This window comes from Meriones unguiculatus, chromosome 10 (assembly GCF_030254825.1).
Source record: "Meriones unguiculatus strain TT.TT164.6M chromosome 10, Bangor_MerUng_6.1, whole genome shotgun sequence".
NCBI lineage: Eukaryota > Metazoa > Chordata > Mammalia > Rodentia > Muridae > Meriones > Meriones unguiculatus.
The window spans coordinates 54075056-54101244 of NC_083358.1; the positions used below are offsets into that span (position 1 = coordinate 54075056).

Consider the following 26189-nt stretch of genomic DNA (forward strand, 5'->3'; position numbering starts at 1 on the left):
GAGTGTTGGATTCAGTCATTCAGATGAACCAAAAGGTTCAATATGTTCACATTCGTGTGTGTGTGTGTGTGTGTGCACGTGTGCATGTATGTGTGCATGTGTGGGTATGAGCATGCACCCGCATGTGTGTGATATCAGGTGTCTTGAGGAATTGCTTCCCAGCGTGTTCCTTTTGGATCAGGGTCTCTCACTGAACCAGAAGCTCACCAGTTTGTGTCAGCCGGCTGCCAACAAGGCCAAGCAGCCTCCATTCCCTGCGTCCAAGCTTATGCCACTGTGCTCTGCTAAAAGCGTGCTGGGATCGAACTTGTATCCTTATGCTTACACAGCAAATACTACCACCAGCGACCCCTTCAGTGCCCACATTACTTTAAGGTGACAGAAACACACACCACCACCAAGTGGAAATTATCCTAATTATACTCCCCCGCTGTATCCCTCAGAACATCTACCAGCCTTACCTGGAGACACATGGGCTTTCAGGACTTGGCTTACAGGAGATGTGAAGGGAGATGGAAAAACTTGCTTCGATGAGTCAAGGGTGTCTTGACGTGGACCCTAGTGCATGTTGGGTCTATCACTTTGGTTGAGAATAAGAAGAAAACACCCATTAGGAAGGATGAGGTCAGTTTGGCCGTCAGTGTATCCTTCCTATCGGACTGAACTGCGGATGGTATAGTTTAGCTAACTGGAGGTGGAGAAAGGAGAAACACACACACTTACACGCACGCACGCACGTACCCACACACTTTTTTTTTTTTAAGTTTTCAGTAGAGAAATCCAGGTCAGATAAAAGATTGCTTGGGGAAGTGAGGTGGCCGGAGTCATTGCCACGGCACGGGGAACGGAGGGCACACTCGTCTCCGCGAGTGGCTTCAGTCCTCTGCAGAACAGGAGTGAGTTTCCCTGAGGATGTGGAACAGTGGACACGGGAACGTTGAAAACCCACGGGAGAAAGTTATCTTTCCAAGAGGAATAGGTTACAGAGAGGTGCTGCGGCACTGACCGTGACACCCCCGGGGCTACGCGCGCTCCTTTACGAGAAGGCGAGGAAGGATGACGTCGACGTAAATTCGTCTAGACGATGTCAGGGGCTGGGGTCACCCGAATGCCGTGTCTTACTACATTTTTTTAGGTTAGTGTACAAAGTTATGGGTTTCCTTATGGCCTTTTCATGCATACAGGTCATAATTCCCCGTTTCTGATGTTCTCTCTCCCCCGCACCCCCTGGCCCGGTGCCTCCGTCCTCCCAACCCCAGTTCCCTCTTCTTTCCTCCTGTATTCCATAACCTGTCACCCCTTCTCACAGTTCCCTTTCTACTAGCATGCTTCCCTGCCACATTCTACATACGAGAGAGAAAAAAACATGCAACATTTTTCGTTTTGAGTCTGGCTCACTCGGCTTAACATAATAATGTCCTCTTTCCATGTTTTCATTTTCCTGCAAATATAATTTGGGGGCTTTCATTGTGCATGTGTGCGTGAGACAGAACTTCATGCCACTGGCCAGGCTAGCCTCAAACTCACAGCAATCATCCTGCCCCAGCCTTAACAGGGCCGGAATCACTGGCCCAAACCACCACGCCCAGCTGAGCGTCCAGATTCTGATAGGGGAGGCAAGGCCAACAGGAGAGTATGAAGAACCCTCTGCTAGCATCGCCAGGCCCTTCACGGAAATCAGTTATTTTTCACTCAGAGGCCTGAGCCTAGAAACGGGCTTGACCTGCAGTGCCCAGCAGTGCCCAGCAGTGCCCAGTTTTCCTTCCGCCTGAGCCACACCGAGAGCGGCTGGCTGCTCGGCTCAGGTGCCCTGTCCCCCACAGGGAGGGGGCCTGCAGCCGGTGCAGCCAGGCGGAAGCGCTGCTGCCATTGGCCCAGCAGCCACTGTCACCTGCGCGGAGCCGGGGGCCCCGAGTGCAAAGTCCGCGGTGCGAGGCCGGAGAGCTGGCGAGGCAGCGCAGGCGGTCCGAGCCATCCGACCTGCAGGATGCCGCTGGGGCTGCGCGGGAAGAAGAAGGCGGCCAAGTCCAAGGAGGCCGCGCGCCTGGTGGAGGGCGAGAGGTCGGACGAGGGCGTCCCCGGACCCCCAGCTCCCGCACGCAGGATGGTGTTCCACGCACAGCTGGCGCACGGCAGCGCCACGGGCCGAGTGGAGGACTTCTCCAGCATCGGCGAGCTCTACTCCAAGATCGCCGGGGTGTTTGAGATCCCGCCGTCCGAGGTAAGCGCGGGGAGCGCAGCTTATCCGCCGCCACCGAGCTGGCTCCCCAAGCCCCAGGTAGCCTCAGGGTGGGGTCGCTCCCTGGCGCCTTCAGGGAAGAGTGCGGTGGTGGGACCAGATGAAAGTACGCGCTCAGATCCGGCTTGTGGGCCACTGGGGTCAAAGCGACTAGGCTTTCTTTTGTTGAGGAGTCGGCTGTAGATGTGCTCTGGTCCAACTGAGCAGGATAGGATGTACGCAGCACCTTCCGGGACTCGCATCTGCCTGGAAGAATTAACGCCGTCCACGCCTGGACTTCACTCTTAGGTTTTCTGCCAGAGAGTTGCATTAAGACTCTAATAGGAGTTAAAAGGAGGGGAAAGTGCCTTCCTGGACACACCCAAAGTAAAGGGAAAGGCTCCAAAGTAAAACCCACTTTGACCACCACTGTTACTCCTAATGGCCCCAGAAAGAACCGCTTTGGTCATAATACATAAGAAATTTAAATCCTCGGTTTTTATTCCAAAAGAGGTAACTCAGAAAATCATAGCAAACTGTCCAGCTAGGGAGTATGGTTTTCATGGAAGAGCTCAGCTTCATTTTTCCAAGGTATTTTTGAAAAGTGACCAAGAAATTTAAGATTACATGGTGCCAGGAACCGGAGTCGCCATAGGCCCTACTTTGGATGCTTCAGTTTATGGGGATCTTCGTGGGCCCTTTGTGCTTACACCACCCACGAGAGCTACCTGCAAATGCAGGTGTGAGGTTAATGTTTTGGAGCTTCGGCAAAAGCAGGGGAGCCTTGAGTGCAAATTCCTGAACTCATCAGAAGAACACACCCGTCGGTAACCCCAGTGCCCAGGAGGCCAGTCCTGGGGCTTGAACCAGCCAGTCTGCCCGGCACATTTCAGGCTTGTGAGGGAGCTAGTCTCGAAGTAAAAACCAAAACCAAACCTGAAAACCAACCAACCAACCAACAAATCCTAGAGCGCAAGAAGCAATGCTCAGGACTGTCCTCTGGCCTCTACATGGAGCTACACACACACACACACACACACACACACACACACACACACACTTTGTCTCTTTGAAGCTCAGGCTTTTTTTTTTTTCTTCTGCTGTAGGCTTTCAGAAGCAGAGAGCAACTTCTGGTTGCCATAGCATGGCCTCCATATATCTGTTCTGTAATTAATTATTCGTGTTGTGTTTCATTTTATCTTTCTTTTTAAATTTGTTTACCAGGTCTGTTTAAATGAAATTGATGTCAAGGAAAAGTTTAAAAAAGAAAAGTTATTTGTATTTTTTTTTGAGATTTAAAACAATTATTTTATGTGTGGGGGTATGTTGTTTGCATGTGTCTGTGAGGTCTGATCCCCTTGAACTGGGTGTGAGCTGCCATGTAGGTGCCAGGAATCGAACTAGGGCTGTCTGGAAGATCAGTCAATGCTCCTAAACACTGAGTCATCTCTCCAGCCCCAAGAAAAGAATTTATAAAGTGCAAGTCTTTGTTCTTTCAGGGTTCCAAGGCTCTAACGACAAATCACAGAGTGTTTTTGTTGATTATTTATTTTAGCATAGGATTGCCATCATAACACAGTGTTTGTATAGGACAGTTTAATTAAAAAAGTACTTTCAAAGTCATACTGTCCTTTCACCTTCTGCGAATGGGGCAGGTGACAGGTCGGCCAGATACGGTTGATTGTGGAGCCAAGTTGTACCATCATGCAGTAGCTGGGTAACCTTGGCTAAGGTTGGCTCTGTCAGCATCAGTGACCTATCAAGTTTGAAGAATACCTGCCAATAAGGCTGTCGTAGAGACTGGAGGAATCTGTGTGTAACACTAACATTACACTGGATATGGTCAGCACTCTAAAACTGTAATTAATACCACTGATACAGGCCAGTTAGACAAGGGGCTGACGTGCAAGGGGCTGGGCCTTGCCCAAGGTCACATAGCTTGGGAGAAAGAAAGCAAGGCTGAGATTTCAGCCTGGGTCCTCTGGTTTCCAAGCTAGTCAGTTTGTTAGTATAATACTGCAGAGTGTTAAACTCTCTCCTGTAACCAGGGACTCCAGACTTAGTGTTTTTCATGAGCAGCTTTCCTTATCACTCACATATGCATTGTTCTGAGCTAAGGTGACATGATTTTAGTCAATCTACTTAATCCCCAAGAACTATTGTGTTCTTGCTTCACAGAAAGGAAGCTAGGGCTTTGGGGTTCAGATTCAAAATCATCCACGGTAAATGGCAGAGCCTACATCTAAGCCCATTTCCTTCCTGACCCCAAAATCTACAAAGCTGCATTGCTAACCAGTTTTTCCAGTCCTTTAGTAATAGCTTGATAGCTATGGTCAATGTTTTCAGTTTCCAGTGTACTGGCTTGCAAGATAAAATTCCAAGATAATAGTGAGTATAGGGTGTTTTGATGTGCAAAGTCCATAAACAGATTTTACAGCAACAATATGTGTATATTGCTGTGTTTATGCATATAATCTGCATCAGTTTTTCAGCTGGATTGTAAAAAATTAATAGTGGGTGAGATAGCTCAGCTGATAAAGGCCCTTGCTGCCAAAGCTGAGCGCCTGAGTTCTATCCTCAGAACCTAAACGGGGGAAAGGAAACAGACTCCCAGAAGCTACCCTCTGGCCTGTACAAGTGTGCTGTGGCACACTGCCACCCCCACCCAAAAAAAAATCGGGGAAAGAACACCCTTAATGAGTACATGCAGGACAGAATATCGGTCATCTGCTCCTCCCTGAGAGGTTATTGGCTGTTGAGGGCTGCTGGGAGAGAGAGAGTTTTGTCTTCAGTGGTGTAGACACTGGGACTTGCCCACACTCCAGTGAATAGATAGCTCCACACCCATTCTCATGGAGGCAGCCCTAGCTAAACACAAAACGATACGGCAGCGGGAGAGGGAATTCTTGGCAATGGGTGGTGCTGAGCAACAGTTAGAGAGGGATAAGGGAGCATGGGAGAAGAGCTTGCAGAGATTACAGTACACACAGGTAAGAAATTGTCAGTTGATAAATCTCTTCCTTATGGAGTACTGTGAACTTCCCAGCAGCTGACACCGTCATGGAAGTTGCTTAATGAAATCAAGCACACACGCACAGTTTCTCTGTGACTGATGTGCCCATCGCGTACTCTTTGCAGGGCACTAAGTAAATGATAGACAAAACCAAAAACTGTCAGGTGTGGATTGAAAGCCGGGGTTGCTGGCACACACCTGTAATCTAGGCATTTTGAAGCTGAGGTGCAAGGACCACAGGTTTGAGGCCAGCTTAGGCTACAGAGCAAGTCTGAAGCCAGCTTGGACTCCATACATGGCAAGATCCTGCCTATCTAAGAAAACAAAAGAAAAGAAAATACAAACAACAACAAAAAGTCTAATATGATGGTTCAGTTTCCTACCCTGTTCTTCAGGGAGGGATATGGTAATGTACCCTTGTTTTTTGCAATGTTAGTGTATTAAAAAACAAAATGAAACAACAAACCCCACCTCCCTTAAGAGAATGGGCTAGATGGAGAACTCAGCCTCCTGACTCTGGAGAAGTGGCTGCAGGGACAGTTGTAACATTGTCCCAAGAGCTACAGACACTTTGTTCCGGGAAGAGGAAGGAGTCTGGGGTCAGATGAGACAGGGGCAGGCCGACTTCCAGAGGTGACCCTGTTCCCAGCTGTGCTAGCATGCAGTGTGGTTACTCTATCCTCCTGGGTTTTGTTGCAGCTTATTGTAATAGTAACTTTTATTCTCCTGCTTCAGTTGTTGTCTTGGAGGCTTATTGCCTCTGTCTGCTAAGCTAGGCCTAGTCCTGGAAGCTTCTAGCCATCATACGATCTAACCTAGGCCTAGAATGTTTTCAGCCTCTGAGACTTACTGAATAAGCTCACTCTTTATAGCTCTTACTGAGCTCTGCGCTAGCTGGTTCAATTCAGCTGTTCTGGTTCAAATCCGTCTCCTAGCTAATTTATTCAGTCTGGCTTCTTTTTCAGCCTCTGAATTGCTCAGTCTAACTCCAGCAATCTGTTCTAATCTCCTGGCGGCTTCTCATTCTCTGGCTCATTCTGTCTTCACTTGTCCCTAGCTTCTTTTTCTCTTATTCAACCTCTCTGCAAAACTCTCCCAGTAAAACTGCCTCCTCCTCTCTCTTTCTGCATTGCTCCTTAAGTGGCTTCCCTTCCTTTCTATTTTTGTGAGAGTTGGTCATGTCCTATTCTGTCAAATTTTTCTCTGATTTGACACCTTTTCTGCCACTCAATTAGACATCAGTTTCAAATGTGGGTGCTTCCTTCTAAAATTAACTTTGGGATTAAAGGCGTGTACTACTGGTCCTAAGCTTTTCTGTACCTGAAACTTGCTCTATACAAGCTGGCCTTGAACTCAGATCTGCTTGCCTCTGTCTCCTGGATTAAAGGTATGTTGGTATTCCAGCCAGATCACACAGACCTAGAAGGTCCTTGAATGTGCTGTCATGCCAGAGCACCCTTGTTCTGAATTAAAATTCCTCTACATTTTACAGTTGGACCAAGTATCTGTCCGAGAAGTTAAGTTGCTTTCCTAGAATCCATACGCTCATAGGAGCCAACACTTAATTTTGATTTCCTAGTTCTAAGTGCTTGCACAGAAGCTGAGACATTCTTATGAATTGCACTCAAATTCTGAATATAAATCCAGAAATGCTGTTTTGTGGAGACAAAGCATGTCACATCATGTTATATCAGGTAGCCCTGGCTGGTCTGGAACTCACAGACATCTCCCTGCCTATGCCTCTTGAGTGCTGAGATTATAGGTGTGTGCCACCACGCCCTGCCAGGAAAACTTTTAAAAATGTCTATTTATTAAATTTGTATGTGTGTGGGTTTGTAATGTACATCAGATGCATGCAATGCCCTTGGCGGTCAGAAGAAACATCAGCGCTTGGATGGCTCTGAGCTGTCACGTGACCACTCAGAACTGAACCTGTGTCCCCTCTAAGAGGACAGGGTTTCTCTGGGTAGCCCTAGCTATCCTGGAACTAGCTCTGTAGACCAGGCTAACGTCAGAGATTCTCCTGTCTCTGCCTTCTGAGTGCTGTCATTAAAGCCCTGCACCAAGAAAAGCCTTTTAACCAAATGATTTTTTTTTCAATTCAACACAAAATATTTTTTGTCTTTGCACCCAAAAGATGTTATAATAGTCACTAGAAAAATGCAAATCAAAACTACCTTGATATCCATTTACTGAATTCACACTTGTTCTCATTAAAGAAAACAAATAGCAGGACTGACAATATGGCTTAGTGAGAAAGCCCTTGCCTTAAAAACTAGGTGACCCAGAACCCATATCAAGGGGAAAGGAGAGAATCAACTTCCCAAAATTGTCCTCTGCCCTGCACACGTGCCACCTGGCATGTTTGCACTGTTCTTATCATACACAGGCTACAACAGCAACTACAATAACAAACAAAACCAAACAGCAACAAGCGCTGGCAGGGAAGGGAGGGAGAACAGGATCTCTGTACTGCTGGTGGGAATGTAAGTTAGTGCCACTACTAGGAAATTAGTATAAATGTTCCCAAAACTAGTGCCATAGAGTCACACTGCAGCTTCTGGGCAATTGCTCAAAGACTTTCAGTCAGCATGCCATAGAGGTACGTACACAGACATGTTTACTGTTGCACTGTTCATAATAGCTGAGTTATGGAATCAGCTTAGGTGTCTGTCAACTGATGGACTGACAGAAAAATTATATGTTACATATCTGTCTATATACACACACACACTCAATGGAGCTTTGTTCAACTGTAAAAGAATACAATTATGTTGTTTGAAGGAAAATGGGTACAACTGTAGATAAATATATTAAGTGAAAGAAGCTGGACTCAGACAATGCACATTTTTCACATATATATCATGTATAGTCTCATGTATATCATATATATCCTAGATGGTATATGATGTGTGTGTACATATATAATAACATATGTATATGTCATGAAAGTAGAAACAAGACTGGGAAAAGGAAGGGACCTGACAGGACAGGACGTGTAATAGGAATGAATACAGTCAAAGCAGGTGATATATCTGAACGAAACACCTCTACAAAACCCAGCATGACGCACTACAACATGTACAAAGCCAGGAATATGCTGCCGTGAAATGACTGTTCAGCTGTTTCATGCTCCCTGGAGGAAGACGTGAATGAAGCCTGTGAATTGTTTCAGATTTGGTACTGATGTTGGCTGGATGCAGACAATTTCGATCATTACATTGAAACAGATGGCCAATTATGCAAAAGCCTCTAATGGATGCTTTTCCCCCAAATAACCAAATGAGCAATTCAGGGGAGAAGGAGAAAGAGAGAGAGAGAGAGAGTCATTGACTCTAAAAGTCTGGCTAACTCATCACATAAATGAAGAACATCTGTTCAAAAAACTGAATAGCAATTTTTCATGTTTTATTTGTTTTGTGTGTGTGTGAGCTGGGTGGGATGTGTGTGTATGTACGTGTGCATGTGTGTGCACATGTATGTGTGTGGGGTTGGTGCGTGTGTGGGGGTGGCATACGTATGTGTTTACGGCGCCCATGTTTGGCTCACACATGTGAGTGTGTGTGTACATGCAGATGGTGTTTGAATGCAGAGGCCAGAGCAGATTATGGGGAACCTTCCTCTGGGCTCTGCCTTACTGCCTTGAGACAGAGCCTCTCAGTGAATCTGACCCTCCCCATTGCAGCTAGCATGACAGGCCATCGAACTCTTAGGACCTTCCTGTCTTTTTCCCACAACACTGGGCTCATAGGCATGCACAGCCATACTCAGGTTTTCACATGTATGTTGATTTGAACTCAGGTCTTCATGCTTGTGTAGGCTCTTTTAACCACTCATCATTTCCCTCGTCCCTAACATATTTCTTTAAAAGAATATTCAGGTTATGTAAACAGCTGAGTCATTGTGGCTGGAGCTCTTGAGCTCTTGAGCATGGTTATACATTTTGCTGAAGAGGCGTCCCGGATATTCAACTGCCGTAACTGCTCAGCAAGGAGCTGGTGGCATGACGTGTCTTCTTAAATCCTCACTGCGAAGAAGGGCTGCAGCATCAGGCCGTGCATCTGATGCGCTTAGAAGCTTGTATATCCAAGAAGCCAGAAACTCAGACTCTGCTTCTTTATGGGGTTCAGGAATTATTTCCATGGCCTTGATTCTACTCGTCAGTGATTTCCCTCACCGGAAGTGCTTGTGCCCAAGATATTGCAGACTTTTAAAAAATACTTTGGAAAATTTGCATATTCCTAATGAAATGTCTTGGGGATGGAACCTAACCTAAGTCTAAATAGGAAATGAATGTCTGTTTCATATATACTTTATCTACATAGCAAAATTAATTTTATGTTTTGTATTCATTTTATTCACAGCCAGAACTTAATTCTATAGGCCACGGTGTGCATGACCAGATTTTGTCTGTCCCATCACATGAGACATGGTGTGGAATTTTCTGCTTGTGCCATATTGACACTCAGAAAGTTTTATATTTGAAAACATTTTGGGTTAGAGATATGCAACCTTTATCAGTCTGTATAGCTAGATACCAAATAGCTTATTGAATGAATGGGTGAAGCATTAAGTGGGCAGCGAGTGTCACTGCCCTTTGAGATGGAGGTCTCACTGTGTGGCAGCCTTGCCTCTAACGTTTGGCTTCAGTCAGTCCTGCCTTTGGAGTAGCTAGGACCAAGGAGTATGTCACCATATCTAGCCAAGAAACAAATTTAAAAATGTGATTTTAAAATTTGAAGCTCTTAATTTCAAAATATTTTATTATTTATTTTAAAGGAAAACTACCAGTGTTCTTTTTAAGGCATCTGTTCCCATCTCTGGAGCCTGTTCTCACCTTCTGCTTTGTTGAAGAAGGGCCCTTTTCGTTGCTGCTGCTAGTACAGGCCTACCAGCTTCCAGCTGATTGCCCGCTCTCACTCTCACCTTACTGTCACCCTGACTCTGAGTGCCGGGACTACAGATCGGCATCACTGCATCCAACTTTTGAGTAAGTGGCTTCGGAGTTAGGCCATCAGGTTTGGGTGGCTTTTACTTATTGAGCCATATACCTATCCTTTGTTCCCATCTGTAGGCTTAGATTTCTCACCAAACCTACTTTATTTAGGGTTCTTAAGCACCTTTATTTTCCTTCCAACCCCCCAACCTAAGGGAGGAGATTAGTAGTTAAAGGTCTGTAGTCCTCCTTTATCTACTTCCTGCTGATTAGGGTCCATGAGTCTTCAGGGGATTACCAGACTCAGTCATCAGGACACCAGCAGTCCAGTCCAAAGGCCAACACCAAGCAGCAACATGAAATCAGTGGAAGCCGGAAGACTCAGTTGGGTTGCCGAGAAGTTCTCTGGAATGCCTCTCTCTTTGAAGTCAAGTGTTGAAGCATGAAGATCAGCGCAGTGATGTAGATCCAAAGAGCAAAGCCTCACTGTGTTGTCTCTCTTTATCTCCTCTCCCCAAAGTCCACCCAGTGATGTTCTCAGCTGGCCAAAGTCACGCCCCTCACATGAGAGATCACAGTAAAATATCACATGCCCAGCTTACAGCAAAATATCATATGACAAAACTGAGTCTTCAAAGAAACCAGAAATTTCCACTTCACCAATCTCTTGAGCTTACCATTCTCACTTTTCCTTTATGGTCAAACTCTGTCAGAGCTGCAGTCTCTAATGGGCTGTGCTCAAAACCCTCCACGGCATCTCATCTCGTGTAGAAGAGCGGCCGGCCATAATGCCACGATGGACTCCAGGCCCCGTGGTCTCTCATTATCAGCCAGTCTGGCTGTGTGGCTGTCCCTTGAATGCAGGAGGCCCCTGAGGGCTTTCCCACCATCTTGGCTTTGACAGGCTTCTTCCAGCGGCATGCTACTCCTCTTGGCAGATGTCCTCTTGGCAAGGCCGACCTTGGTCGTCCCTTCTGAATGCATAGCACCCCCTAACTACTGCCTTGCCTCATTTTCCTCCACCACATTCTACTGTCCTAATGATCTTACTTTCTGTCTTGGGTCCCGAACAGAACAAAAGCTCCTCAGTGGGCTACTGCTTCTGTTTTTGTTTACTGGTTCAACTCCAAGGCCTAAAAGCTGTACCTGACCTGGAATATCCTTGGAAACTTTGTTTTGCTTCACACAGTTTTTGAGTCGGGTGCTATGCAGCCCAAGCTATCCCCAAGGTCACAGAAATCCTTTTCCTCAGCCTCATGAGGGCTGGGCTTACAGGACCCCCCCTTCCCACTCAGTTTAGATGGTGTTGGGGACGGAATCCAGGGTTTTGTGCATGCTGGGCAAGCACTGTACCAACTGAACTATATCCCCATGATTTTATATTTATTACTAAAAGTGTATTTGTTGGATAAAAGAATCCTCACAAATTTAGTATTTACAATTCTGCATCATTAACATTTAATATTTAGTACTGATGCGCAATAGATATTAACTTTTTACATTGTATGGAAGAGCAGTGATGCTCTCCAGTGAGGAAAACGAGGACCATCATATCTTTAACATTTCTCTTTATTTTTCAGTTTAATTCAAATGTGTGTGTGTTTGTGTGTGTGTGTATGTATGTGTCAAGCACAGAAGCATGCAGGTGCATACATACCTTTCTGTGCACATACAGAGGGAGAGGGAGATGTTGGGTGTTTTCTTTTTTTGCTTGCCTTGAGACATGGTGTGTCACTGACCTGGAAGCTTGCCTTTTTGGCTAGGCCAACTGGCCACCCAGCTTCCAGGATCTGCCTTCTCTGCTTCCCAGTGCTAATCTTACAAACATGCGCAGCCCAAATAGGGATTCAAATTCAAGTTTCCATGCTTGCATATCTTCCTTTAACATAAAACCATTCATGTGTGTTTAAGGTATGTATACATTGATAACATATATATATAATACGGTGTACTCACTACAGTCAAGCTAATTAGCATACCCATCTCACACATGGTGGTATTTGCAGCTGTACTTCCTTTGAGTTACAGGGAGCTGCCTCATGAGGCTTCCCAGAAGCACTTTCCCTTCTCGACTCCTTGGCACCAGCACCAAGCTCCTGTGGAAATCAGTACTGTGTGCTTCTGTGGCAGTTCCCGAGAACCTATGTTTTTCGGTCTTTACAAACACTTGTCAGTGGCACAGATAACTGGAGGATGAGCTACTGTTTCTGACTCACATACGTGGACTCCAGGAAGACTGAGGGAGCCCCCCACGCCCCAAGAACACAAACCAGAATGCCACAAGAATAGGGGGCTGGGAATTTGGAATTAAAACTACTGCTGATTTCCGAGGACAATGAAGTAGGCCCACCAGAGGGGGAGGGAGAAAACGGCTGGTCCTTGAGGGAGCCTTGGCAGCCTGCTGGGTCAGAGTGTGGATGTCAGGTCAAACTGCACAAGGCTGGACCAGAGGCCTGATGAACAACTTTACTGACGTGCATGGTTGTAGAATTGGCCCCATGTCCTGGGCATCCATGGGGCAAACCTATGCTTTGATGGCCTCGCTCCAAGACTGCTACCCCCTAAACCTAAAGCCTTCCTTTCTTCCATCCTCTTTTTTTCTTCTTCATTTCCATTTGTTTCTGATTTAATTTTTTAATTTATTCGTTGATAATTTGGTATATATATATAAAAAAAAATCTGTATTTTGGTCAGATTCCCCTCCCATTACCCTGTCTTGTTCTTTGCACTGCCGCTGGGAACCCCTCTTTTCTAGCAACCCCTCATGACCTTTTTTGCTTCGACTTGCGAGTTTAGTTAGGGTTGCTTGCAGGGAGTGTGAGCAGGAGACTTCCCAGTAGCTACACTATTGAAGAAAAATCACTCTCCCCTCCAGCAGCCATTAGTTTTCAGTATCTCCTCACTCAAATTCTGCCTTATACTCGTGTGTGTGTGTGTGTGTGTGTGTGTGTGTGTGTGTGTGTGTGTGTATAAGAGGGGCTGGGGATTGAACTCAGAATCTTGTACACACTAAATATGTACTCTACCCAGGAGATACAGCCATCCACAGTCCCTTTTGTGTGTGTGTCGGTACATGTATGTGTATGCATGTATATGATAATATACCCACCGTGCCCGGGCTGTGGGGTGGACCCAGGGTTTGGTGCCTATTGGCCACTTCACCAGCTGAGTCACATTTTATAATTTTCAGGCATTTCATTCCACTGTTGGTTGGTTTTGTTTTTTTTTTTTATTTCAGTTTTTTAAAAACTCACATTCCAGACTTAGCTGCAATTCCCCCGAGAGCCTTTCCCTATGGCCCTACCCATTCCAACAGTGACAGTACTCACTGTGCCCTGTGTCATCGGTTCTCTGAGTCACGCTCAGTGACCTCTCTTTCTTCCCGAGAACTGAGCTGTAAAGAAAGTCTTGTTCCTTAAGTCACCAGATGGCTAGGCGCTCCATAAGCCTTTGCTAAGTGAATGTATAGGGTGGACGCAGTGGGACGAAGCTGACAGTATAGACAGTAGTGGCACTAAATTCTCTTAAGCGTGTGTGGATTTATTCTCCAGGCCTGGAAAATGACTTAGGTTTTAGAAGGTGTGGAAAGGCCTGGCTCTTGTTCTGAAGGTAGAACTTAATTGACCATGCATTTGCTGTTTTCTTTGTAAATAATGTTTGGTTTGCTGGTATTTTCTGGGCTTGCACTATCTTGCCTGAGAACCTACAAATGTGTTAACAGTCATTTTGTGCGCTTAGTATTCCCCTATGAACAACAGTTTCATTTTCACGTGAAAAATTTAAGAAAGGGGAGGGAGACTGGTGAGTCGGCTCTGTGGGCAAAGGTGCTTGTAGCCAAGCCTGGAAACCATACCTGGGACCCGAATCCAGAAGGACAGCAGTGCCTTCTGCAAGCTGTGTTCTGCTGGGGCACATGCTCATATTCGCGTGCACACACACAAATACGTGAATAAAAGACGAGGAACAAAAAGAAGCTGAGAGATGCATGAGTGCTGCTGAGCAGGGCAGACTGTCCTGAAGGAGCTGGAGGTGGGACCCTCACTTCTGCTCCCTCTATCTGGACTCTGCAGTAGGTCTGCTATGCAAGAGATAGGGGCACTCAGATAACCTGGCCTGATGGTCTGGGCTGCTGTAATGAACTGCCCTAGACCAAGTGGCTAATACACCCCTCTCTGGGGCTGCCAGGTGGCTCAGCAACAATGGCACTGGCTGTGCTAGTGTGAGGACCTAATTCAGAGTTCAGATCCCACCTAAAGATGGCTATGACAGCAAGTCTAGAATTCCAGTGCCCTGCAGGAAGAGGAGACGCCATGGTGAGCATTCCGAGATGTCTTAAATTAAGGGAAGAGAGGCCAAGCGTTACCTCATAGGCCATCAGGCACATGACGTGTGCTGTTCTCTAGGCTGGCCGTGCACTATCTTCTCCTCTTTCTGGAAGTTTCCCCTCTGCTATTTCCCAAGAGCCCGTTCTTTAGCTGGAGGGTGCAGACCACCCAGAGCCGTCCTTCCCACTACCTCAGGATGTCTCCCCTGAGCATCGGGAACTGCGTCACACTGTTGGTTTGTAATCTCTCCTCTATGATTATTAGAGCTACTCTGGGCAGAGACCAGCATGAGGATACAGTTAAAAGTTTTATCATTGTTAGGCTTTTTATTATGGAAACTTTACATGCAAAGACAAGAGAGTAATATAATTTATTCCTGTGCTTAGCACCAGCAGCTATCAAACATTTGCCAACATTTCTTCCTTTCATCCTTCACTGAAAGAGTTTTTATTGTTAAAGAAACATAAGCAGAGGAGAGCACAGGAAACCAATGTTATGGATAGTGGAGGTGTTGAACACTCTTGAAGCCAGGAGTGAAGGAGACAGACCATATCCCAAAAGAACCTTTAATGTGCTTCCTCCCACTTTTTTGCAAGAGTAACCACAGTCTTGATTTTTATGGTAATGAGTCTCACACTGATATTTATAGTTTAAAAAAATTATTTATGAGTGTGTGTCACATGTATGCAGGTGTAGAGACAGCCAGAAGAGGGTATTGGAAATTCTGGAACTGGAGTTACAGACGGTTGTAAGCTGCCTTGTGGGTACTGGGAGTTGAACCTGGGTCCTCTGCAAAAGCAGCTGGTGCTCTAATTGATGACATTTATAATTTTGTCACTTCAGTATAGGCCCCTTTGTAAACCGAGGCAGTGTCCCACATGGCCTCAAACTCCATCTGTAACCAAGAAAGACCTTCAGCTTCTTAAATGCTTATATTACCTTTATTTTTCTGTGTGGAGTGTGCTGCTGTAGCATGGTTGTGGAGGTCAGAAGATAGCATATGGCGTTGGCTCTCTCCTTCCACCATGTACATCCTGGACTCTAACTTAAGTCATCAGGTTTGGTGACAGGCACACTTACCCGTTAAGCCAGCTTTTGATTTTCAATTTCTGATCCACGTGTCCCACCTTCCTAAATTTGTGGTGTTAAGGCTTGAACCTTAGGGTCAGGGCTTTGTGCATGCTCAGTACAGATTATGTACACATTACTGTGTGGCCATCACTTTTCCCCACACTATAAAAATAAATCTGGTTAGAAGCATACCAAACACCTGTTCTGTAGAGGCAGAACAAGAGTAGATCTAAGGAAGAGACAGGCCTGCGAGGGATGGCATTGTCAGCATAGGATGGCTGGTGGCCAACAGTCTTCCTGATGCGGGGGACTACTTCTATGTGTTCAAGGAGGGTCCAAAATGTAATGATTCCTAAAAGTCTGCGTGTCTCCTGGAAGGGTTTCTTGTAGACTTTCTGTTGTTTTCCTGTCTTCTGAGGATGAACTTCTGAGCTAGCCAAGGGTGGTCCTTGAAACTAATTATTCATAGAGTAGTAACTAATTAACAAATACTTTTGGGCTAAATGCTTACTGAGCTAGAGGAGAAAGGCCAGGGAAGACGGAGGTGGCTTCTCTGGGTCAGGATACAAGCAAACCTTGGCCACCACCTTAGGAAGTGCAGCTCTTGTGTGCTGAGTGTGGAGGCTGTTAATCGGGTAGCTGGAAGTCAAAGCTTGGACTTGGCTGACACCAGTGAGGTCCTGCAGGTTTTCTGAATATCTGAAAGATAGGAAAGGACTTTAGAATTGCTAGTGGCAGGATCTTCGCCTTTCAGAAGTGTGTCTGACCCTCTATTAGTGCCTGAGTGAGTGAAGAACTCAAGCATTGAGAAAGCATCTTTGTTATGTGTATAAAAATCTCCCTGGAGATAAAGTCTTCTGGAGCGACAGGTCCAACTGTTTTTATTTGGTGGCTGACACCCAGGATCCACATGTCAGTTTGTAAAAGTCACAGGTTCCTAAGTTACAGTGTTAAAGTGGCCTTGGAGGAATACACAGTGCCAGCGTTAACGAGACCTCGAATCTGCAACACTGTCGTGGTGATCCATGCATCCGTGTGTCACTTTCATGTAGTGGTGGCTGTTTATTGGTTGTTAGCACCATTTCCTTCAGGAGCCAGGGTCAGTTCTGATTCAGCCTCCCAAGGTGTTGCCCATTTGACAACAGGCCTTGTTCTGGTTGTGGCTACAATGTCACCCATCCCTGTTACTTCTGTCTCTTTGTGTATTCTTTGTACTTGCCACTTCCTAGCTTGATTTTCCTGTTTGTGTAAATGTGGGTGGGAGAAGGGAAGTACACACTAAGGAAGAGGAAGACTGTAATTACTACTGAGTTCCTAGTGTGCTCAGGGAGCCAGCTTATTTAAAGTGATGGCTCCTTTCAGAATCTCTAGAAATTACCACGATGCATAGGGGAGACAACTGGAACTCACAGTACAGGTGAAATGTGTAAGACAGTGCAGGGCAATGTCTTTGATCCCAAGTGTCTGTCCAAATCCAGAGCTCACCCCCTCTGCCTTTTCTCTCCGACTAGCACAAGGTCTTGGCATATAGTTAGGCTTGCCTGGAAACCTCTCTGTAGCCCAAACAGGTCTCAAAATCACCATCCTCCGTTTGCATGCCTTCCTTCAATGCTCTTTCCTTTACATACGATTTTTTTTTTTTTAAGATAGGGTCTCTCTTTGTAGTTCTGGCTGTCCTATAGCCCACGAGGAAGACTAGGCTGGCCTGAAACTCATAAATGTCTACCTGCCTCTGCCTCTGAAGGACTTCTATTAAAAGTGTATGTCTCCTGCTGGCTCCAACAAATGATTCTTTATACTCAAACTAGTCTAACACTAAAGGTGTGACACAGTCATCACCACTTTGAAATAATACTTTAAGCATCATCTATCCATGCAGTTCAAAACATAATATATTAATTAACCATAGTATTAAAGAGAAACAAATACAGTTTTTACTATATTTTACTTGGAAAGACTAAAAGACACTGTGAATCAGTCAGGTGTTTGTATGTCCATGGAGTGAAAAACAATTCGATTTACACATAATAAAAATAGAAGAACGCCCACTGAATGTTGATATGTCTCCTCCAGGGCTCACCCTGGGACTTAACATATGGCCCAGGCTTGGTTGAGCTTGTGATAGCTCATTGCAAGCCTAACAAATGATGGGATTACAAGTATGGGCCACCATGCCCAGATTTTTTTGTCTTCTTTTGTGACCCAACTATTGGGATGGGGTATGTGTGTGTGTGTTAGTGTGTGTGTATGTTTGTATGTGTATACTAAGGCCATAGGACAACTTTGAGGAGTTGGTTCTCTTTCCACTGCAGCTCTGGGATTGAACTCTGGTTGTGGGGCTTGTAGTTCACATGGTTTTACCAGCTGAATCACCTTGCTGGCCCATGACCTTTTAAATTTTTTTGTGTGTATTTTGTTTATGTATTGGTATTTTGCCTGCATGCATGCCTGTGCACTGTGTGTGTCTGGTACTGGAAGAGGCCGAAAGAAGACCTTGATGCCCTGGAACTGGAGTTACAGGCAGTTGTGAGCTACCATGAGACTTGAACCCAGGCTCTCGAAGGGCAGCCAGTGCTCTTAACTTCTAACTATTATTCCAACCTCCCATGGAAATTTAAAATAGAGAAAGACCAAAAAAATATTTTTGAACACTCAAAGTTATCACAACATAGCAACGCCAGGAGCCGACTGAAATGCTTGTTAAAAATAATACAGCCAGCATTCTTGTTAGTGACTTCATTTTCTCAAATGAAGGATTCTTGGTAAGGTTTTGCATAAAACAAATGGGTCTTTGATTTGCATGGTCACTGAAGTCCAGGAGAATTCAGAGTAAAGAATACTTGCTTCATTTGTAACACAGAATTATAGTTTAGGCTTAAATAACTGTGTTTCCCACCTTCTCAGCATGAATATCTAATAGGACACTTGAAAATTATTTGGAACATTTCCCCAACTCTTCACCAAGCCAGGCGGTTCCTGCCCCATCTCTGAGCCCTTCCCAACCCCCTGCAAATGCCTGTGTCACGTGGCCACTGTAACAACCCAGCTCTCACAGATTTCACCTATTTCCGTGGAGGCTGAAGCTGCCCACGCCTGCTCTAGTACTGTTGCTCAGTTGCTGGTTCCTGCAGGCGATGCTGGAAGTAGAAATCCAGGCACGCACTGAGCCACAGTCCCAGCCCTTACAGGATTATAATATGCAGAGTAGAGCACATGGCTGCAGTGTCTCAAAGCATCACAGGTTGCTGCAGCTATGGGCAGGCTTACAAGGTTTGTGACAGGTAGGGAGTCAGCATGGGGCGACAGGGAAGCACAGGCTTTGAGGTCAGATGGCGAGCGAGGTGGGTTTTGGGAAGGTAATTCTTTGTGTTTTGTTGCTAAACATGGAAAATACCATGATGTTTTTTTTTCTTTGCCTATAATTCTGCTAACCTATTAAATGTTCTGTCAAACATGCAGTCATGTTCAGCAGTCAAAGCTAATTTTCACCTCTTCCCATCTCATTAAGTCTCTTAGGATCTTGGTAATTATGTTCTTATCACAGCTTAAGACTGGGGTGTCTAGGGATGGTTATCAGTTGCAGAACACAGAAGAATAACTCAAGTACAGTCTCTCTAGCACCTGAGTCATAAAGTTTTCCTTTATTTTTAATCCAAGGTTACTATTACTGTGGTAACTGTTTTTGTGTCTCCAGCACCTGAGACATAAGGTTTTCCTTTATTTTTAATCAAAGGTTGTTATTACTGTGGTAATTGTTATTGTGTCTGTCTGTCTGTCTGTCTGTCTGTAGGCATGTGAGTGTGACAGCATGTGGATACCAGAGGACAATGTTCAGGAGATGGTTCTGACCTTCCACTTTGTTGAGGAAGGTTTCTTGTACTGTTCCCGCTGCACTCACTATCCCAAGCTATACGGTCCTGGAAATTTCTCCTGTCTCTGCCTCTCACTTTGCTGATGGAGAGCTGGGTCTCAGATGCCCACTGCCAAATGGCTTTTTCACAAGGGTTCTGGGGGCCAGACTCAGGTCATCAGGCTCGTACTACAGGAGCTTTTCTGCTGAGAGATCTCCCAGAATTTTATTTTTAACACATGTTGTCTTAGTCTCAACATGCTAACACAAGAAGGACCGTGTCTGTTGGTCCTCTAAATAGGAAATGGACCACAAATAGGAGACCACAGCCAAATAATCCAGAGAGCAAAAAATCTGGTGTGATGAAGGATAACCTGGGACAAAGTTAACCTGAGGACAACCAGATTGCCTGAGGGCAGAGGAGAAGGAGATAGGAGGAGAAAATCATTGTACATTTTCAATGGGGTGGCAGCAGGTTTGCAACCCCATCTCCCATGCCCGACCCGACCCATGCGTGCATGCACGCACTCCCCTCCTCAGAGCTGCGAGGACCGTTACACATCGCAGGAGAGGGCTGGAGGAAGGGAGCATGTGTGGTCCTAAAAATAGAAGCAGGTAGCTCAGGCACAGAGTCAGTACCCAGCCTGGAGCCATGGGCCTGGTACTCTCCGTCCTGGCTCTGCTGTGCTGACACATTCTTGGGAGTGGAGCATGGAGCTCTTAGTACTCTGCCAGCCTTGAGGAAGCCTTTGGACCTTGCTAGGTCCTCTCTCCTTCTCCAAATGCTCTGCCTGTCCCAGTACCAGGTATCTCACAGGCTGGATAGAAGCGAAGCTGGCAAGCAGAGTGTGGGAAGAAACTGTGTGGTGGGAATGGGGAGCAGGGAGCAGGGGCCAGTGGTCAGGGAAGCTGGGAGCCGGGAGCGGGAAGTGGGGGGGAACCCTGGGTGAGGGGGACAGGAAGCAAGCTTAAACAACTCCCACCACAGAGCTCTTTACTTGGGCCTGCATTCCACCATCTGCAGAGTCCGGTCAACCCTTCCACCTTTCCACAATCTTTGACCTTACAGATCTCTATTTCAAGAGCAAGAAGAGGGTCAAAACTGAGCGACTCTCAGCTGGCAGACTCACAGTCTGAAGGAAAGGAAAGCACGCCTGTGTGTTTGTGTTTAGCCATCTCCTCTCACGCCACCCATTCATTCATTTCCTACACTTTCCGATTTCTGAACAAGATTAAGGTTCCCGAGGTGGTCTCAACCTTCTCCCAAATTCTTTAACCTCACCTAGGGAATCCAGAAGTCCTTTGTCTTAATGTCTTGGTCCAGAACAAATATCCATCTCCCATTACCTCTGCCCTGTCTTTCTGATTGTTTCTCTAGTGTACCCTTCCCCAAGTGTTCGCCTTTCTGGCAGAATTCCTGTTCTAGACTGTAGTAATAGAGCAAACATCTTCCCTCATCACTACACTTTGACATCTAGGTGTCTCATCATGCCACAGTTCTGGTTTGATTGTGTGTGTGTGTGTGTGTGTGTGTGTGTGTACATGCATATGAGAACCCACAGAGGCCAGAAGGCATTGGATGCCTGGAGCTGGGGTTAGAGGTGGTTGTGAGCTCCCTGCTGGATGCTGGGAACTGAGTTCCAGTTCTCCACGAATGCAGAAGTCTCACTGCTAAGCCTTCTCTCCAGGCCCCATTCAGGTTCTTTTCAAATGTTCCCTGTTCTTCAGACATTTTATTCCAAGTGTTACAGGCCAGCCTCCCAGGCTAACAGCAACAGAGTTCTGTACGAGCACTTTGTAGAACAAAAATCTTTTCACGAAAAGATTCCCTTGATGCCGAATGGCCGTCTTTACAACCGTATGCTCAGATTCGTTGATCATAGTTTACAGATCTCATCACGTACTTGCTATGTTCATAAGCCATCCCAACATGTCAGGGTGGAGACTAGTCATCCATTTCCTTGTTTGGCAGTGCTTTCCTCCACCTTTTGCATCAAGGAGGAAGAAACTTTACGGATGACAATTAGTTCAGAAAGCTGGAGACTGAAGCATGGCTCGATTTATGACGTCTTGAAATTGGCAAGTACCCTGCCTTGCTCAGATGGGCAAGCTTAGTCGTCTCTTCCATGGCAGGGATGTTGTGGGAGAGGGAGGTGTCTCACTTGTTGGGTTAGTGTCTGGGTCGTGTCCACACAGGCAAGATCAAACCCTGTGCCCTTTCAACCTTTCCTTGTGTCTCAAGAACTGCCTTGTGGTTTTGATTTTCTTAGAAACATAGCTCCCTCGATTAGACTTCATAGCAAAAAAATGTGGTCCTTTAGTTATTCTGGGAAATCATTTGCTGGTTTAAAAATATGGATTTGACTTTCTTTTTTTTTTGATAGAATTCTTTTGTCATACTATTTTAGTCATTAGAAACACTGAGGGGACGTGGTTGTGCTGGTGAAGGATTACACTGTGTGATTCACTTTTTATTTAAGGCTTGCCACTGCTGACCTACGGAGGCTAATTTAGAAGTGAATCATTTATAGAAAGTTCTACTGTGTTCGAGGCAGGACTTTCTACAATATCCTCATGAAGGTCTAAATAAAGCACACAGTATCATGTTTCTAAATGTCTGTCTTGTTGCCAATCTTATATCTTTTCTAAGCTGTGAAACTGTTTCTAGTGACCACAGGTATTAAGATGTTTTATGTAAAATGAGGCGTTTTTTAAGACAATACTAGAGACTTGGTATGTGTGTAACATTGAGAAAACACTAGGCATGAGATTTTGGAATGACTATGTCTATAATACAAATAAATGAATGTAAATAGTTTAAAATTATCAGAAATAACATTAAAAAATCCTCTCAATTATTATAACTCAAATTGAATAATCATGCTTTGCTGGTGTTTGGGCATTTTTTAAAATGCCTACTGTGAGCTGGGTGTACTCAGAAGGCAGGGGCAGGCAGGTCTCTGTGTGTTCGAGTCCAGGACAGCCAAGACTATTCAGAAAAATCCTATGTCGAAAAAGAAAAGAAAAGAATAGAAAAGAAAACATACACATGCACACACACACACACGAGTGTGTGACTTTTACAACAATTTAGAAGAAATTCCTTTTGGAAGTTGTCTTGCTCCTTTAGACAGTAAATAGTCTGCTGCACAAACTGCTTAGCTCCACACAGCATAAAATGCGGAGTCTCCTATTTTAGAAGTTTCTCACTGAAGACTGAATTTATATTAACACCATAGATAAAGTATTATGGGTTAGGGAAAAAAAACCCTCTGAAGTCTGATTTCTTGTTATGACTTTGACAAAGAAACACTCTTTGGTGTGAGCTGATGTTTTGTGTGCTGAGGGCACAGTTGCCTTCCCATCTAACTCAGAAGGATTAGTTGTGCTGATGATTAGGAAGTGACAGGGACTCAGATGGCCCTGTGCAGAAGTTAGATCTCAGAGAAGATCGGGAGGGCAAAGAGAGCGGACTCAGTCAGTCATGGCTGAAGCCTGGACAAGTTCTCCTCTCTAGGCCGCTATTTCCTAAGGTGGAAAAAATAGATGGGAAGGCAAGGGTGGAGATATAGATGGCTGCTAGCGTGCTCTTAAAGATCGTCTGGGGAGGCTGCCTGTGAATGACACAAGCCATGGAAGTGGGAGGACGTGCTCAGCAGCCAATTCTTTTCCTTCCTCTTGCTTTGAGGCAGGGCCTCTGCCTGGGTGCTGTGCATGGGAGTTTTTGGCTGGTTCCCTGTTTGCCTCTCGTCTCTACATAGAAGTAGTGGGATTATAGAGGCAGGCAGCTGCATCTGGCTTTTCGTGTGGATTCTGGAGATTAAGCGCACATTGTCAGGCTTGCATGGCAAGCACCTTTACCCCTCCCCCACCAGCCACCTAACTGGCCCTGAAACCTGTTCTCCTAGTGCTTGGGGTCCTGATATAATATAAGCAGACAAACAAACACCCCTGCAGGTTGCACATCCCTCTTCAGAAAAGCTTAGAATTAGATGTATTTTAGATTCCAGTTTCATTTTGGATTTTGGAATATTTGTACATTAAATCCAAAGTTTTTATAACTTGTTTAAATCTCATAAATTGAACATAAACTGAAGATACTGGTGCATAATACTTTTAAAAGTAATTTGGGGCAGAAAACAAAATTTTATGGTATAGAATATCCCACAATATGTTGAGGTACAAAAGTTTTAGATTGCAGAACATTATGAATTTGGGCTTTCAAATTAGTGTTGTGCAACATGAAAGACACCATTAATTGGAGCTGTTGTAACTCCAAACATAAACTAGCTGGTACCCATAACTCTTGGGTACTAGAATTGGTACCCAATTCTTGCTCTTGGGACTGTTTTCCTTCTGTTGGGTTGCTTTGTCAGCCTTGATAAGATGGTTTGTGCCTAGTTTTACTGTATCTTATTTTGTTGTGTTTGGTTGTTGTCTCTCGGAGGGGTAGAGGGGAGGTTGCAGGGAGCTGGGAGGAGTAGAGGGAGGGAAACCATGGCCAGGATGTATTGTCTCAGAGAAGACTATTTTCAATAATTAAAAAAAAAAAACCACACCCACAAATAATGCTTTTCTGGGTGCACAAACCAGAAAAACAAAAGAAAGCTGGAGATGAACTTCCTGGAGCTGTAAAAATAGAATAATTTGGGTGAGTTTTGGGGACTTGTTCAACTGTCTATGGACCAGAACACCCCTGAAGCACTAGGGACAAATATTTATTCTGCGTATCCACAATATGTAACGGTGCCAGCACAGAAAGCATACCATTAACGTACAGTGTGGGTTCTACACTAAGGCTTTGGCCGTCCCAGCTACACGAATTTCAGTGATCAGTAGTAACAAGTATGTGGTAGGAATTTAAAAACCCTGGGAAAGTAGAAATTAATGTATAATTAATGCTGTCCATGAACTATCCTTCAGTTTAAAAATACTGAATAGTATTAGTGTAGAGGAACAAAACTGATAGAATTTATACATATAAATGTATGTATATACATGTATGTATATACGTTTACATATTATATACAAATGTATGTATGCATATGTGCACACACACACACACACACACACACACACATGAATGAAGGGGATTTATTAGAGAGGCTTACAGGCTGTGGTCCGGGTAGTCCCACAATGGCTGTCTCCCACAGCAAGTCTAAGAACACACTAGTTGTTCAATCCACAAGGCTGGGTATCTTAGCTGGTCTTCAGTGTATGTTGGAGTCCCAAATGGCTCTAATGCCATTGATGTGAGAGTGAGGGCGAGTAGGCAAAGAGCAAAAGCTGCTTTCCTCCTTGTCCTATCAAGGCTGCCACTGGAGGGTGTGGCCCAGATTCTGACTTCAAGTGCTGTAGATTTAGGGTGGGTCTTCTCACCTCATGGTGCAGTCAACTAAAAACCGGACAGCTTGGATTTGATTTTTAGTTAATTCCAGACGTAATCAAGTTGATAACCAGGAATATCCCTCTATGCGGTTTATGGGGGAAGTGGAATTTATCCAGCTATGATCTTTATAAATAAGCAGAGCCTAAATTCTTCTCAGATCCTGCAGTCTAAGGAGCTCCCACACAGAGCTGTAGATGTTTTCAGAAAGCACCTGTCCTATGGGAACAGCCATCAGGACCCACCTTTAGAAGTTGTTGGTTTGTAAAGTTCTCTTTATGAATAGTCCCTTCCTGAATTTTGTAAGAACTCTGATGTATCCCAAACTCCAGCAATGCTAGGTTCCTCCATCTCTTTTAAAAAATTAAATGGTTGTATTTGTTAGTTGTTGACATACGATTTATTCCTGAAACATTTCACCCACTGTTTAAACTGTCCCCCACTCTCGTGCTGGGCACTGAACCTGTTAGAAACAATTTCCCTGGTGTTTTACAAGGAGCAGGAGATGAATGGCAATTTCTTCCTGCAAGAAGCCTGTACATGACCCAACTGGATGAACCAGCACAAGGGGTGGAGGTTACTTGGCTTCTATTCTAACAAAGCAGGCTGCTCCAGGCTCCCGTTCCAGAACTACAGGGGCGGTGGCTTTTGTATAAGCGAAAGTTTTAGCAGCTAGGGAAGATTTATGGGCTATTGGTCCCTGGTGGACTAGCCACCTTTGATAGAAAAAAAGTACATCCTACCCCTCTCCCCCCACCCCCCGGCAACAAACTCACAGCTTGTTTCACCCTAGGCAAGAGACTCCCCTGGCTTCACTTAAGTTGCTGTTTTGAAGTTCTATGATACAAAAGAAATAAAATTTTCCTTACTTAAAAAGAAATATTTACTGGCTTTTATATGCATCTTCATCATAGTATGTGTATGTGTGTGTGTGTGTGTGTGTGTGTGTGTGTGTGTGTGTCTCACTACCGTGTATATGATCATGTGGACCTTTGGGAATAGAATCTTATATTTTGGAGGCATGAGCAACAGGTCATGTAGTTTAAACTGCTTTGAAGCTGATGATAATTGAACTCAGATCCTTGGCTCTCACAAGTGATGATTTTGTGACTTTAAGCAAATTAATCTATCTTGCTAAATCTCAATTTCCTGTTTATGATATGAGGATAACAACGTCCTTTATACAGCATTGTGAGAGAGCGGATGTTAACGACTTGGCCTAGGGTCTTGTCTCTAGAAATATTCCATGCGTCTTGTCTAAGGGTAACATATGACAATGTGGCCTCACCTTCTATCCGCCACCCACTTACTGATCCACCTATGACGGGGACACTTACATCATAAACTGAGGACCATTTCATTCAACAAGTATTTATTGAAGAAGTTCATT

At 45.0% G+C, this 26189-nt stretch overlaps 1 protein-coding gene across 1 annotated transcript in view; it reads left to right on the forward strand.

The window, feature by feature from the left end:
• Positions 1 to 1689: 1689 nt before the first annotated feature.
• Gipc2 (GIPC PDZ domain containing family member 2) overlaps positions 1690 to 26189 on the forward strand; it is a 60883-nt gene continuing 36383 nt past the window's right edge. The window contains exon 1 of the mRNA XM_021649635.2: positions 1690 to 2221. Within this exon, the coding sequence (XP_021505310.1) occupies positions 1988 to 2221 (234 nt within the window). The 5' untranslated portion in view covers positions 1690 to 1987. The remainder of the gene's footprint in view (positions 2222 to 26189) is intronic.